Below are 12,761 nucleotides of genomic sequence, written 5' to 3'. Positions count from 1 at the left end.
GCTCGCTCGCCGCCCCCCTGAGACGAAGTTACGTGAAGGTAAAACTCCCTACATTTACCTCGTCACGTATGCGAGGTGAAGGAGCGTAAGGCGTGCTGAAGTGTATGGGAAAACATAATCGGTGCGCCGCCCCCTCCAGACGGGGTTGTGACGCCCCCTCTGGTGCTGCGCCCCTATGCGTTGCATGCGCTGCATACCCCCTTTTTACGCCACTGCCTCAGTTTCATATGCGCATTCACCAGGGATCTGCCGCTGACAGAACTGAGGGCTGGTCTCGGGGACGTGGCCACCAACGGGTAGACTGCGCAGGGTCTCGAGGACCTTAAGTAATCTGACCAGGTTCGTAGAAGTTCGAAGACACTCAGGGCTTCACGGAACGACAACCTAGGAGAAGGTAGCACAAAGGAGGTTACTCGGAGAACAGATGGTCGGAGGTGAGCTACAATGATATTACCATCACAGGCTAACATTCTGGCACTGGAGTGTCGGCGGCTCCGTCCTGATAAACCCATCCAAACGATGGTAAGTGGCAGCAGGTGTGCAGCTCCAGGTTCACGCCCTCCAGAAGGTCCCAGGATGCCCCCTGGTGGAGAAACTAGAGACCCCCCAACCAGCCTTCCCCAGATCCTAACAGATTTCAGTCAACAATACTGATCACTAAAGTCATTTCACAGGTTTGTAGCAGTCATGTAAATGACACATAAATAACTGTCTGGATTACAAAAACTTTAGCTACTCTGTATTTTAAGAGAAACAAGTTTATCTCCAATGTTTTGGTTCATTTTTTATTCAATGGGAGGCATTCAGGGTGTGAACCCTGAATGCCTCAGGCATTAATGTGGAAAAGCATGACCTGTTGGCAGGTGTGGATGAGAATGAAAAAATGAAAATTGACCACAGCATCTATGTTTCCATGCTTAATTTTTATTCTCTTATTTAAAATATCAGAATTTCTAAAGAACAAGGAGACTATTACAATGATTTAACTTTCACTTAAAACCAGAAGTTTACATGTACTAAATAAAAGACAAACATTTTCTATCATTGTCTAAAGTTATGTCAGACCAAACTTATCTGGTGTTTGGTCAATTGGAATTACCAACATTATTTCTATTTGCTAAATTCAACAATAATATGAGAAATTAATATGGAACTGAGTGGAATGAAATGTTGAAATGGCATCCAAAGACATCAGTCAGGAAATAAAAGCCTGGGTGCAAACATGTTTTCCAAATGGACAATGACCCAAAGCATACAGCCAAATTGCCCCAAAAAAAATCTGTATGTATCTTTTTATCTGGTGTATGTAAATATCTGTTTTCATCTCTACGTCCATCCTTGTTTGAAAATTGACATCTTAAGAGAAGAGACAGAACCCACAGATCAAAATAAAAATAGTTTCCGTTAGACATCCCGTACATCTTCAGCATGTTAGACTGTACGTTAGTGTGGTTTTAAGACTTGAGGTGTGAAATTGAATATTAGTAGGACTCATGTTTATGCATTGATTTCTCAACTGAAGGTTAAAAACAAACTGTCAAACTACCTCTTTCGAAAAACTACAAATTGGACATGACTGATCTTTTATGGGAGATTACTGCTGAATTCAGCAAAGTGGATAATGCTATCAATGTTCTCCACATCATTCTGACATGAAAGCCCATATGGAGTGTTGTCTTGTAGTGGCATCTTGTAGTGGCAGTATGTCTTAAGTAAACAACAGATTGATTATCCAAGGCCTGATTCTTGGCTTGTTACAGGATTACAACGGATCTCAGAGACAGTCCTCAGATCTGAAGGGAGTCTGTCTCTTGTTCTCGCCACAACTGTGCTTTTAGGAAGTGAAGAGAGGCATCTCTGTTCCAGCGGAACATTGATGAAGAAGAATGCCATTTAGCTCAGTTGATTAACTTGACCCTGTTATACCCAACACACACAGAGCCTGCTGTGCTCTGTGTCTTACTACGTCTTCTGCCATTGTCATACACAGGTGGGAGCTCATTGACCCCAAACCACATTGAGGCACATCAACTGATTCACATTCTTGCACAAAAAGAAAAATCCAAATATATGCAGTTTTTCAGCATTCTCTGCATACCTAGATATGAAAGTGTGTGGATTCACAGTTTCTAACCTTAAGCTCCTGCACTTATTGTTCATCAGTTGTATGTTTTTTTGTTCAATAAGAAACTTTTCCAGTTTATTACATCCAGTAGCATGAAACCTGGATCAATGTACCACATATTTGCAGACAAAAGTTTGCAATTATTTAGTCTGTTATGGTGTTTTGAAGCGAACTGTTAATAGGGGAGTGTTTTTATCATCCGTAACAAAGTCATGCATAGGAAAGTATCCCAAGCAGTGGTTTTCTTTTTGATATTTAACTCTAATTCCAGTACTTCCTCTTTCCTCCATGAAAATCTAATCTACCAGGGTACTGAGAAGTTGCCAACTCAAACACAAAGGGTCCAGCAAACTGCTTGCTATGTTTGGTACATATTATAGCTCACAATATTTTCTTATTGTCAGGCATTCCTCCTGCCACTGGTACAGGAACCCTTCAGATTCACCTGCTGGACATAAATGACAACGCGCCTTATGTGTTCCCTCCTGAAGTGGAAATGTGTGAGAAACCAGATCCAAACTCCTTAAACATCACAGCCAATGACCCCGACCTGACTCCCAATGCTGGACCCTTTGTGTTTGAGCTGGCAAGTCGTCCTTCAGATGTACGTCGCAACTGGACCCTCAGTCGCCTGAATGGTAAGTGCAAGATAAACTGCCTCAAGTTTCCAGGGTTTTGACATACAGTAATTTACCAGGCTGCTTTGATAGCTCTGCTTAATGGGCAAAATCCATTCATTGGTAAAAGATCAATGAATGGAAGCACTAATTTTGATAAATTAATTACATAGACATTTAACACAATTTATCACATTTTTTTACATATAAAGGTTCCGGTCAGAACTGGTACACCTGTAAATATGACACACAAGAAACCTTTGCAAACAACAGCAATTGACGACAAAGCTGCTTCTCTTGATTGAACGTTGGACAAGTTTTAAAGGAGTTAGCCTATCAATGATGCTATTCAATTGTAAAATAGCATCTCAATGCTAAACATGTAGCATCAGCACAGACATCCCCAACATTAATGTCAGCGTCTGCATTCCACATTTCTATAGAAGCTCAGGGTTTCCCCCAGAAAACTTGCCAAGTCCGGTGGTCGGGGGTCCGAGGCGGTCCACCATGTTTTTTGTATTAAAAGATGTTAAGTTGACAGGAAATGTAAAAATATCACTGGGTAATTATATTTTATGAGAAAACATCGCCAGTGAAACGCTATTTAAACCCACAACTAGTCTTAAAAACAACAAATCAAAAAAATGTATGAAAATGAATATCAATTATTTGCACTTCTGTTTAATCCAAATTAAGCCAGTGGCTTCATAAGGCCCCCCAGGACTTCAGGGGCCCCATAAATGCTAATGTTTTAACACAAAGTGTAGATGCATAATGTAACATTTATTTATTGAGATAATCAATGCTGCTAAATTTAATTTAATGGTTTCAGCATACATAAATTAAAAGATTTTAGTTAAACTTTATATGTAAGATTTTAAGGAGCTGGTAAGTTTACTTTGTAAAAGTTCAAAGAACAATATTCATAGTTAGATTGTTTTGTTACCATTGCTACACTCTGATGCTGTGAGTTTAGTCTTTGAGTTTGAGCTCTGTTTGTTCACAAATACAAATTAGTAAACTGTGATTATAATTAATTGATTTTTAGGTTGGCCAACTACTCCTCTCCCAGATTTCATTAAATCTAACACAGAAGCTGTTAGAGGTGCTGATGTTTTTAGCAACAAAGGGGGCTCCTAAGTCAAATTCCAGGCCTCATACAGTCTTTCACCGACTCTGCATGATGAGTTAAACCCACTGCACTGCGCAGAGATGCGCAACAAACGGGAGATTTAAGTCAATGCAGACTTAAATCTAATATGGCTTTAGTAGCTCTTCCACTTTGTATCTGTTGAGTTTGTAACAAGGGGACACAGAAACTATTTTGGTTGATCGTGTTTATGGGACGAGTTTCTCAGATCTCCGCTCGGCCACGCACTTTATCTGTGGTTGACTAAGTGGACAAAGCATTTGATATAGTTTGATGCATCATGTAACCGGAAAAATAACACTAAAGTAATAATTAAATAATATAAATTCAGCGTGAAGCGTGACTACGAGGCGAGCGCGAAAGCTCCTCACCAGGCTGAACCTGCATGATGGTTATCGCTGGTTTGTTAACCACTAACTCACTGGCCAACCGGGACCACAGACATAAACTTGATCAGCACAGACAGAGTCGGGCGGGTGTTGAGATGGAAAAGCCGCACAAAATTCTTTGTCCACAAATATAAATCATTCTCACTGCTCGCTCACTGCACCTCTGAAAGCGCGACTACAAGTTATTCTTGAGGTTCACGTAGAGCTGTGCAACCAGATCTAACACGATGAGGCTTAAACTCCTACCTTAATCAAAAACTCTGGAAACAAGCATAATTCCTCACTTCACAGTGGCTTTGATGTAAATATCCATACAGATTAGCCTGGATCCAGTTTGAGAGACAGGAGGCGCGCGGGATCCCCGCAGAGATTAACTTAATCCGCCGGAAACCCTGTATTTATTATTTTTAATCTGTTCTTCAGGTTCTTCCACCATCACATGGTGTAAAGTTCTGTTCTATCCATTCATCTTTCCACATACATAAACTGACCAAGTTTATGTATGTGGTCCCGGTTGGCCGGTGCATTAGTGATTAAGGAACCAGAGCTAATCACTCATCATGCATTTTCTGCCTGGTGAGGAGCTTTTGCACTCGCCTCGCAGTCACGCTTCACGCTGTTTTTATATTATTTTATTATTTTTATGTTATTTTTCTGGTTACACGATGCATCAAACCATATCAAATGCTTTGTCCACTTAGACAGAGTTAATGTGCGCGGCTGCGCGGAGATCTGAGAAACTCATCCCATAAACTCGAGCAACAGTTTCTGTGGCCCTTATTAAAAACTCAACAGACACAAAATGGAAGAGCTACTAAAGTCACATTATCGGCATTTAATTAAATCTCTGGTTTGTTGTGCATCTCTGCGTAGTGCAGCGGATTTAACTCATCATGCAGGGCCGGTGAAAGGCTGTATGAAGCCTTGAGCAGAATTTGACTTGGGGGCCCCTTTTGTTGCTAAAAACATCAGCACCAGCTTCGTAGTTTGAGCAAAATCTGGGAAAGGGGAAGTAATTTAAATGGCCAACCTAAAAAGCAATAAGTTATAATCGCAGTTTACTAATTTGTATTTGTGAACAAATAGAGCTCAAACTCAAAGATTAAACTCATAGCATCAGATTGTTGCTATGGTAACAAAACAAATTAATATTGTTCTTTGAACTTTTACAAAGTAAACTTACCAGATCCTGAAAATCTTACATATAAATGTTAAACAATTTAAAATCTTTTAAATTTATTTTAAATCAAATTTAGCAGCGTTGATCATCTCAATAAACAAATGTTACATTTATGTATCTGTGGTCTGTGATAAAATATTAGCATTTATGGAGCCCCTGATGCCCTGGGGAACCATATGGAGCTGCTGACTTAATTTGGATTAAACAGAAATGCAAATAATTGATTTTCATTTTAATTGTGTTTTTTTGATTTATTGTTTTTAAGACTCGTTGTGGGTTTTAAATAGCATTTCACTGACGCTGTAACATATAATCCAGTAATATTTTTACTTTTCCTGTCTACTTTAACATCTTTTGATACAAAAACACAGTGGACCGCCTCCGTGTCCCCACCTCCGGGCTTAGAAAGTTTTCTGGGGGAAACCCTGAAATATCTTTGTTTTTGAGCTCATATGTGTAATGTAATCAACAAATTAGCAGCAAAAGTGGAAATGTTGATTATTTTATCTGATTACTTCAAAGCTAACAGCAAACAACAGATTACAGTTTGCGGTGTAACATGACTCAGTTACATTAGGTATGTCAGTAGGAATAGGTCACAATTCCAGCAAATTTTTGTGAGATGTTTTTGGATGGTTGCCCCCAATATTACAAATATTACATCACAGAGTGTAAAGGGAATACTACCTAACTGTAAAGGTAATTATTTATATTATATTGATATTTATTTAACCTGTCAAGGGTCTACCCCACCTCTCGCCCGTTTATCACTGGAGATAGGCAGGGTGTAAGACAATGAATGGATAGATGGAGGATATTTATTTCTATTTACATTTCTGATCCCTGTATGAAAAGTAAGATAGGTTCTATCTAAAATAGGTTTATAAGACATTAAATTATCAGCTTTTTTGTTATGTATGTCAGACTGAGATGGCTGAGATAAAAAAATTAAAAAAATTGCAGAGTTTACCTGAATTATGCTAAGAAATTTTTTAGGAAGGGCAGTTGGACTGTCCTGATGTAATAATGATGAAATTGCAAAGTAAACAACCAACTATTGCTGGGTTGCATATGACATAGTACCGATATCACACAGTGCAGATGGGGGTCAGGAAGTAAATGCAGCCCATTTACTTTGGTCCATCCAGCTTCAAAATGCCTAAAGTCTGTGTTGTGTACGGTTATTCCAACCATTCTAGTAGAGAGAACAGTTTTCTTTTGGATATTTAACTCAAATTCTGGTTTGAGTTAAATATCCAAGATGTTTGTCTTAAGAAAGATAAACATTATTTTCATGTTCCGATGGTAATTGGTCACAAGGGAGTTAATTTTAAAAAACTTACCAAAAAAAGACGAGAAAAGTGGACCAACAATCTACAGCTAAAATCACAGGTGTGGAAACTAACAATACCAGAGTTTTAAGCACCACTTTCTAACAGGTAAGGATCGCACTGTCTAAATTATATCCTCAAATGATGCTGCTCCCCAGCAATTGCCAGCAATTGCAGCAACTAGTGTCTAGGTTGCAGACAGGGGTCACGTGCTGGGTTGCAGACATGCAACCCAGATGACGGAACATGAAAATAATATGTATCTTTCTCTCTATTAGAACAGTTGGAACAACCGAACACGTCTCAGACTTTAGGCATTTTGAAGCTGGATCAACAGAAGTCAATGAGCTGCATTTACTTCCTGACTCTTATCTGCATTACGTAACGTCACTACTATGTCATCTGTATTCCAGCAATTCAGAGCAACTCAGAAATATTAGAGAAGAAATGTTGCAGTTAAGGAACTGTTTTTACTTTTCTGAAGCGTTTTGAAGCAGAGCTTTCATGCGGACACGAGGTCTCAGATGGAGTAGCCACAGTGCTCCCACTTCTGTAAAGCAAATAATCCCATTTGCTGAATAGCTGTCATCACTACAGGCACTGGTGGGCATCTCAGTGGAAAAGTCATTCTGTTTTGTTTATTTTTCCTCCTTATCTCCTATAATCTCATATTCTAGGCGAGTCTGCCCAGCTTCACCTGCGGATCGGTTTTCTTGCCAGTGGCATCTATGAGCTCCCCATTGTGATCACAGACTCTGGCAACCTGCCCATGTCTAACACATCCTTCCTGAGGGTTAAGGTCTGTCCCTGTGATCGCCATGGAGACTGTGTGGACATGGAGAAAATGATTGCCGCTGGATTGGGCACTGGAGCTATTATTTCCATCCTCATCTGTATCATCATACTATTAGGTGAGTGTCTCTTTCAAGCACATTGAAAGTCAATGTTAGTCAAGGACTAACATTGACTTTGACCAGTTAGTCAAGGACTGGCGACCTTGACTAACTGGTCAAGATTATTAAATCACTTCTATAACAGTTGTTTTACTTTCACTGATATGATGCAAAACCGATTTACTGAACTAATGTCACTTCATTTTTAGAAAGGTGTTCTATTCAGATTGGGCATTCATATGCTAACTTAGTTGATTTTTTTTTTCATAAAATAATTTCATGGTCTGAGCATCCTGTAAAAGTAGGATTCCATCATTTATGACGGGCTGTGTAAGCCTGTCATAAATGGAACCAAATCTATTCAATGAAAATAGACCACGTAGACGATGTAAACCAGATATAAACCAAACTTAATGCCACGTGACCCAAAACCTTCAAGATGAAAGTAATTGTGGGCCATAAAATGTAAATATTTTTTCTACTATATTTTTATTTTCTTTGCAAAACATTTTCCTTTCACCTTGACTGCCATAACTGTCAATCATTGTAATTCGGATAAGCACAGCACAATACTCTAATAAAATAAGGAAGTCCGATTTCTGAAAAGCCCCGCCAAAAAACGGCCAACCGGGCAAGGGGGACCCCGCCTCTCGCCTGGAACATTGGCTGGAGATAGGCACCAGCAACCCTCCCGACCCCTAAGGGACAAGGGTGTACAGAAAATGGATGGATGGATGGATTTCTGTTGAAAATATAGCTGCAAATCATTGTACTTCTGGGACATAAATTTGCACAGTTCTAAATGCTGATTGTCATCTTCTATCTTTGTCGGGATTTTTCCGTGTGTGTATTCTATTCTCAGCAAGAAGGAGAGGGATAAAAGAACGGGTCACTCATTCTTCCGAAATACTTATTACTTAATATTACTTTAGTCTACCAAATGGGTCCACCAAAGTTTGTTCTTGAGTAAAAATCACTGGATGTTTGAAATACTATGAACTGACTATAAAAAAAGGTTGATAAAAGGTAATAAAAAGAGTGTTTTACTTTATTACTTTCTGTACTTACTTCTGCTTTACTTTCAAAAGATTTGTAATTGTATTTGTCTTTTTTGAAAGGCAGTGAAAAATTCTTTGTAAAGTACCGTAGTTTTCTTTTATAAAAGTTTTAAAACTCCAATCTTGAGCTGGAAACCAAGTTTGTGCATTTCTTTGTCTACATCCTGGACACCCTTGATGTAAATGATTGCAGACTAAATCATTTAAATTGGATTTATTAAACATTACATCTTTGTCATTTTTAATCATGACTTCATTATTGAACATAGACTTGATGTTATGTTTCCAGCAGAAGTTTGGCTGGATGAAACAGTAACACCATACTTATGGAGTCAGTGCCTCCTAGTTCAATTTTGTGAGAGGAGGATGCATGGGTGGTGTCATGGGATGCTACATTATTTCATGAGAGTTTCATATATTTTGAAATTTGCTGTCCTAAAGAAGAAAAACTGTATCAAATCTGTCAACAACACAATGCATGCATGTTCATCCAGGAGAATGCAATTCTTCACTTCAATCCAATCTGTTGAGTTTCCTTGAACAGGAAACATTTTGTAACAGATTGGAGGAGAACACTAAACTTGACTACATTGTTTGATAATCATATGGAACATGATTAGAACAGATTGATTACATGGATTGTGAATTGCCACTAAATAAATTAAATTGAATGGAATTAAATTGTTGAACAAAATAACTGGATTCCACTTAGACTTGAAAATTAAACAACCATACTGATCCATATATATTATTCATTCTGTACATTATGTAAACCATTCCTACAAAAATAATCACATTTGAAAATGTTTATTTAAGCCAATAATTTGGATTTGAATTGTTATTCACAACTAATTCAGATCTTCCTGATTTCCAGTTGTTGTTCAGGCCAGATATAAATTGAAACAAGTTAGTGCTCAGGAACAGTTGCTGCAGTCTGTTAGATTTTTACATTTTTTATTTTACCAAATGTTAAATGCTTATATAAAAATACATGTAAATACTAGGGCAAACATACAGAGCTTTTTTGTTTTATAAAACACTGATTCCAAAGTAATTTTAGCAGAACATTAAGACTTCAAGCTGATTTATTATGGATTAGATTCTTAAAGTGAAAATAGTCTCCTGCTATCTGTTGTTCTCTTTCTCTCTACTAGGTTTCTGAGGACGTTTAATATTTTTAGATTGCACAGCAGCACCCTGCCGTACGGCCAAAGATGTTCACTGAAGATTGATTTGTTTCTTACATTTAATAATTTCCTCATCCTTCTTGCCTTGCAGTGCTGGTACTCCTCTTTGTGATGTGGATGAAGAGGAGGGATAAAGAGCGTCAGGCCAAGCAACTTCTGATCGACCCAGAGGACGATGTCCGAGACAACATCCTCAAATATGATGAGGAGGGAGGTGGAGAAGAGGATCAGGTAAACACAAGCATGTCTCTCTCACATACAAACACATTGTCCACAAAAATAAATTACTTTACTTAATAATCCTGGTTAAAATGCCACTTTATCTTTCCCTAAAATCAAATATTCTCTTTCAAACAAAGAGACACAACAGAAAGCTCTACAGCTGACACACAAACACCATGCCTCTCTACAGTTTGCAGTCTTTCCTCCAAAGCAAAGATTAAGAGTAATACAAAGGGGGATCTTGAAATAGGATTAATTGCTCTCTGTTGAAGAACAATTTCGTCTGTCTTTCCAAACAACTTCTCACATAAGCCGCTTTACGTTCCTGCTGTGGAAGCACTAACCCTCGCACACACAACAAATTGGTAAGCACTGACATCGTACTTCATCCACAAACAGCTCCTTCAGGGTGAGGACAGAGTGGAAAGGGTACTCCAATGTAAAATATGCCATCCCTCAATAATAGTAATAGATTCAGCCATAAATCTCTTCTACTGAGAAACATGTTTTAACCAAGCAAATGCAATATTTGCAAGGAATAACAAAGAAAGAACTTGTATGTGACTGGTGGTGTGGTTCATTTACGTTAACTCTATCAAGTTGCAAGCGCACGTGCCAGAAATCAAGTGAGCATGTGTGAGATCTAAAGGCACGCAGCACACATTTTTAATTTTTCACAGACATATGTGACGTCAGTCTCACTGCAAACCTCTAAAAGTGTGACTACTCAGCATTTATAGTCGCGTGTAACCTGACAAAGAAAACAACCCATTTTCTCCGCTTTTATTCACTTTAATAGACTTGCATTCTTTTATCTTGAAAAATAAATAAAAGAATGCAAGTGTATGCTGCCCCTTCACAAGATGCCGTCCTGGGCGGTTGCGCATGTCACTCATATCAGGAACCGCCACTCCTTGCAGCTTCTTCTTGACACATATCCTGGGCAAAACATTTTTCTTGTGTGGTGTCCAACAACTATCATATAGTTTGTTGTTGGTTTTAGGGAGAGACCTAAGATGACTTGCCTAGAATTCTGCATTTGAGTTCTTGTAACATGCCATGTCCTTGCTAGAAGAACTCTGTTCTTGTTTTCCCACCTTGAGTAAAAGGCTACATTTTTCTGTTTTAAAAGATTATGTATTACTGTTCAAACCTGAGTGAAAGACATAAAACCATAGCAGGCCAATTAGGTGCCTAGCCTCAATTCGGATAACTTTGCGTTGGTCTTCTTTTGCTTTGTGAAGAAAACTTTCAGAACCTCTCATCTGTTACTGCCTAAGTTGATGTACTTTCATGCCTTGGGCCACCTCTGCATTTTAACAATTTGAAATATTTAGTAACCCATCTTATTTGGCACTAATGTGCAGACAGAGACAGCCAGTGACTGTTGGTTAGCCCAACTAGCTTAAAAGGCATACAAAGAGCCATACTACTGCAGACCTGTCAGATAATGGGGTGATGAACGTACAACATCCTCAAATATGATGAGGAGGGAGGTGGAGCAGGAAAAAACTGAGACAGCATATGGGTTATAATTTAATACCACACCGCAACAAAATGATTGTGACTATGAAGCTCTCAGTGTAAGCAGATTATGTACTTAAATTGAGATGTTGGTGTTGCTGTTTAGTTTTTAAGATATCCCCCTAAACTAGGATTAAAGATAATTAAAGTAAATGTTAGGACCTTAAAAATGCTTTTTCCCGGAAACATGTTAAAACAGGGCTAATTTGCAGTCAGTTGATGCATAGGAAAGTGTGTTGTGTAAGCCTGTGGATTTTCGACTCTTATTGGAAATTTAGGACTATGACCTGAGCCAACTGCAACAACCTGATGCCCTGGAGCCAGAGTGTGTAAAAGTGGGGATCAGACGTCTGGACGAGAGGCCCCTCCACCATGACCACCAGTACCCCCTCCGCTCTGCAGCCCCTCAACCAGGAGATATAGGAGATTTCATCCATGAGGTACACCGCTTGGTTCAGAGTTTGTAATGATTCCCATGTTGAGATAAACTGTCTTAAGTAGTGTTTCCATCAATGTTTTTTTTATATGCATTTTAAAATATTAAACTGCAGCATTTGAAATAACTTCCTCAGTTTTGCAAAAATGTTTTTTACACTCACTAGAGGTGGTTTATGGCTTTTCTGAAAAATACCAAAAAAAAACAAAACAAAAAAAAACAATCTTTTTCAATCTCTCCTCTCCCAAGGAGAGATTGAGAAACTTTTGGCATTTAAGTTCTGACATAGTGATTACAGTTAAAACCTCCAGAATGAGATCCATGGTCCGTACTAATTTGCAACCTCTTCATCTTATTTATTACAGTCAGGTGTAGCATCAACAACTGATTAGGTCACGCTCTGCACTCCAAACCAAGAGATTGATTTGTGTCACTTTAAAGGGGCAGTATTTTGTATTTTCCAGGCACATAGTGCCATTTTATAGTACAATAAAGTACCTATGTTACCCTCAGTTGTCATAAGATCACTATATATCAAATACAACTTAAAAGTAATTTAACTTCATAATTTAACACCTTGAAACTCAGCCGTCTGGAAGTCATCACAACATGGCTATTCTACTTTAACAACGTTTTTATCAGCGTTCCA

General features: G+C 38.5%; 1 protein-coding gene across 1 annotated transcript in view; it reads left to right on the top strand.

Moving 5' to 3' along the window:
* LOC103131818 (cadherin-2-like) overlaps window positions 1-12,761 on the top strand; it is a 107,221-nt gene that overhangs the window by 81,424 nt on the left and 13,036 nt on the right. Inside the window, exons 13-16 of the mRNA XM_007543549.2 lie at window positions 2,530-2,763; window positions 7,470-7,703; window positions 10,022-10,161; window positions 11,955-12,116. Of these exons, the coding sequence (XP_007543611.2) occupies window positions 2,530-2,763; window positions 7,470-7,703; window positions 10,022-10,161; window positions 11,955-12,116 (770 nt within the window). The remainder of the gene's footprint in view (window positions 1-2,529; window positions 2,764-7,469; window positions 7,704-10,021; window positions 10,162-11,954; window positions 12,117-12,761) is intronic.

This window comes from Poecilia formosa, unplaced genomic scaffold (assembly GCF_000485575.1).
Source record: "Poecilia formosa unplaced genomic scaffold, Poecilia_formosa-5.1.2 Scaffold848, whole genome shotgun sequence".
NCBI lineage: Eukaryota > Metazoa > Chordata > Actinopteri > Cyprinodontiformes > Poeciliidae > Poecilia > Poecilia formosa.
This window is presented reverse-complemented; position numbering and strand designations above follow the sequence as displayed.